At 32.5% G+C, this 3,825-nt stretch overlaps 1 protein-coding gene across 1 annotated transcript; it reads left to right on the forward strand.

The window, feature by feature from the left end:
• Positions 1-1,571: 1,571 nt before the first annotated feature.
• Positions 1,572-3,754, forward strand: EAH_00064260 (hypothetical protein; the record flags this gene model as incomplete). Its single annotated transcript, XM_013392992.1, has 4 exons — positions 1,572-1,969; positions 2,368-2,510; positions 3,209-3,309; positions 3,566-3,754. The coding sequence occupies 4 exons, from the start codon at positions 1,572-1,574 to the stop codon at positions 3,752-3,754; spliced, it is 831 nt and encodes a 276-aa protein (XP_013248446.1).
• Positions 3,755-3,825: the final 71 nt, after the last annotated feature.

The following is a 3,825-nucleotide window of genomic DNA, read 5'->3' on the forward strand; positions in this document are numbered from 1 at the left end:
TATCTTTTTGTCTTTCTTTTTATAGTTTTAGTTATAATATTTTATATTATTAATGCACAAATTTATATCAATAATAATATAATAAATAATTAATATATTAATAGTATTATTACTAACGCCATTAATAATAAAAAATACTCTCTAATTAGTAAATAATATTATTTATTACTAAGGGCATTAATAATAATTAATATTATTTATTATTAACGCATTTAACACTATATCTTTGTTATTTTATTGTTATAACAGATAATGCGGGATTTAATAAAAAGCAAATCAGAGGCTTTGAATTTATACGGATTAAAATATATTTAATGTATACTCAGTTTGTTGTAATGCAACTAGTATGTTATAATATATATATACATATATATATATATATATATTATAAACATATATACATATAAATATTATGCGTATATATATTACGAATTGTATACCAAACGTATACGTTTGGTGTATAATAATACATATATAATATTTACAATATATTATGTTATATATATATATATATATATGTTGTATAATGTACATGATATACATGTATATGTACATCTGCATGCATGTTATATAGGTACTATATAACTATAGCAAAATATATGCGTATTATATTGCTATACTTATATAATACCTATACAACATAGAATATATGATGCATATAATATATAATATATAATATTTTGTTTAAAAATGCAAGGTGTACACCATATTAGGTTATATTTATATAATAAGATAAATACAACATATGCGTTATATCTATATACTTGAACATAGACAACATAATATGTTATATTTATAAATAATAGAATATACACAGTATATTCTTTTATATTTTTACAACAGAATATATACAATATATTACTTTATATTTGTATAATATAGTGTATTAAAATAACATTCTAGTTTTTTTCATAGAATACACTGAGATAAGATTTTATACTTACATAATATAATATACACAATATATTATTTTTATTGTACATAACAAAATATACATATAAAATATTATTTCATATTTATTTAATAGAATATATATTAGACATTATTTAGTATTTATTTACAAGAATATGCAGAGTGTGGGTGGGTGGCGGTCTCTAGACATTTGCAGGGAATGTTATGGTCTTTAAATAATAAGTTAATTTTTGAATATAATTGAATTAAATTAATTGAAAAAAACTTATAAATATATTTTTTATACACAAAATATATGTACAGACATCTACCAGTAGTGGAGGTGTGTGTACACTGCAGCAGCACTCGGCAGCGGAGCTGTTTGCTGTTTGCTGCTGTTTGTTTGTGTTTGTTTTTCGTTTGAATTCTTCTCTTTTAATATAATAAACCTGTAATATTACTATTTATATATTGAAATTTATTTATTTGCTCCCATTTTACTATTATCTCTGCTTTATTCTGTGTATATTCATACACACAAACCCCTCTCTCTTTATCTGTAAGAACTTCCTACTCCCTGGTTCTGCTGTCTGTTTTCTTGTGTTTATTTCTTCATTATTTTCTTTCCTTTTTCTAATCTAGACTTTATTTAAATACAATTAAATTAAGAAAAGAAGAAGATGGTGGCTGGACCAGCAGCAGAGCAGAGGGAGCAGCAGCAAGGTGGGAGTTGTTCGGCAGCAGCAGCAGCAGCTGCTGCTGCAGGCAGCAGCGGTATTTCTAAGGGATGTTGCTGCCGCATGAGCAGCAGCAACAGCAACAACGGCAGCAACAACAGCAGCTGCAGCGGCAAATGGATGTCGCAGGGTGTGGCGCTGGATCGCAGCATTTGTATCTGCATTGTAGGCGGAGGTAATATTGCTGCTGCTGCTGCTGCTTGGCTGTCTCGAGCTGACAAGAGTTTCTGCGTTCACGTTTTAACGAGACAGCCGCAGAAATGGAGGACAAATATCCACGTGCGGGCCAACCCGACATGCAGATGGGGAGCAATGAAACCTTATGAAGCAAATATTAACCTGTAAGAAGCGCGTGCTGCTGCTGCTGCTTATGATGCTGCTGCTGTTCATGCTGCTGCTGTTCATGCTGCTGCTGTTGATGATGTTGTTGTTGCTGCTGCTGCTGCGATGGCCTGACAGCAAGATAACTGTGAAAAGAAACATAGAAAAATAGAAAAGGAGAGAGAGACAGACAGACAGACAGATAAATAAATAGAGATAAATAAAGAGAGATAAATAAATAGAGATAAACAAATAGAGATAAATAAATATTTATTAGTACAGCATTGGCTGTCTTTTTTTCTAATAGAGTTCCTTATAGAAGATAACTTCACCTAAATCGGTGTCTGTCTTTTATCTGTTTATTGATTGAATTTCTGTTTGTTTGTTTTCTTTGTTTTGTTTTATTTAATTTAAACAGAATAACAGATAACCCCGAGGCAGCAGTCAGCAATGCTGATATCGTTGCACTTGCAGCGCCTGCACATCTTCATTTGGAATTAATTAAAAAAGTTATGCCGTACTTAAAAGACGGCGTTCTTTTCGGCACTTTGTTTGCTCAAGGTATGATATAACCTTTTACTGCTTATTATTAACCTTTATTATTATTATTACTCTAATTATTTTATTGTTATTATTGTACTATTTATATTTATATTATTGTTTGTTGTTATTGTTCATTATTGCGCTGTACTATTGTTGTTGTTTTTCTTAATTTAATATAATACTATTAGAAGAAATATTTTCTTGTTACTGTTTAGCTTTATGTTTTTGTATTACTATTATTATTTTATTGTATTACCATTAACAGACATAGTATGTATTATTATTATTATTATTATTATTATTATTATTATTATTATTATTATCCCTCTTGCTATTATTGTGATTACTATTATTTTTAAAAATTATTTTTCTGTTTGTCTCTTCTGGTGCTTTTGCTGTTTTTGTTTGTTCCACCCGTAGTCGCCGTTGGTATTGTTTTTGTTTCTGCTGTCATTATTATCACAATAGTATTATTATTATCATTATATTATATTATTATTATTATTTATTTTTTTATTTATTTATGCATTATTATTTTGTTTTCAATGATTGCAGTGTATACGCACTGAAAAAGACAGACAAATTTTCTTCCTCCTACACACCGACAAACAGACAGACCTTCACACCCCCCTCACCTTTTGCTTCGGCTAATCCTCTGCTGTTGCTGCTGCTGTTGCTGCTGCTTGCTGCTGCTGCTGCTGCTGCTGCTGCTGCAGGTGGTTTTGACTGGGCTGTTGAGAGTGCGTTAGGCGAAGGGCAGCGACGCCTCAGCGCCGTCTTTGGCCTTCAGCACGTCCCTTGGCTGGCGCGGTGGGAGGTGAGAAGAAAGACAAAAAAAGAAAACAAATAGAGCCCGCTTGAATTGTTTAAAGACATACAGATAAACAAGCTGCTCCTCTGATGCTGTTGCTGTTGCTGCTGCGGCGGTTGCTGCTGCTGATGGCTCGAGGAGGCAAAGGCTGAGGTTTGTTGTAAGGTTTGTTTTCGCACGCGTAAAGGGTGGTATGATAGAAGTTGTATCTGCTGCTCTAGCTGCTGCTTTTGCTGCTGCGGTGTTGCGTCTGCTGCTGCAGAAGCACGGCGAGTCTGTGGAGCTTATTGGGCCTAAGGAATTTCTATGTGCTGCAGTCTCCCCTCCTTGCGCCCGTTCACTGGTGCAGCAGCTGCTGCAAGTTTGCTTCGATCAGCCCTGCAAGCTGTTGCCTAACTTCTTGTGTCTCACTCTCACTCCCAGCAACCAGATTATACACCCCGCAAGGTAATCTTTGCTGATGTATACTTACATCAATTTCTTCATCCAATATATATATATATATATATATATATATATATA

Source organism: Eimeria acervulina, genomic scaffold (assembly GCF_000499425.1).
Source record: "Eimeria acervulina Houghton genomic scaffold, Eah_scaff1962, whole genome shotgun sequence".
In the NCBI taxonomy this organism is placed as follows: domain Eukaryota; phylum Apicomplexa; class Conoidasida; order Eucoccidiorida; family Eimeriidae; genus Eimeria; species Eimeria acervulina.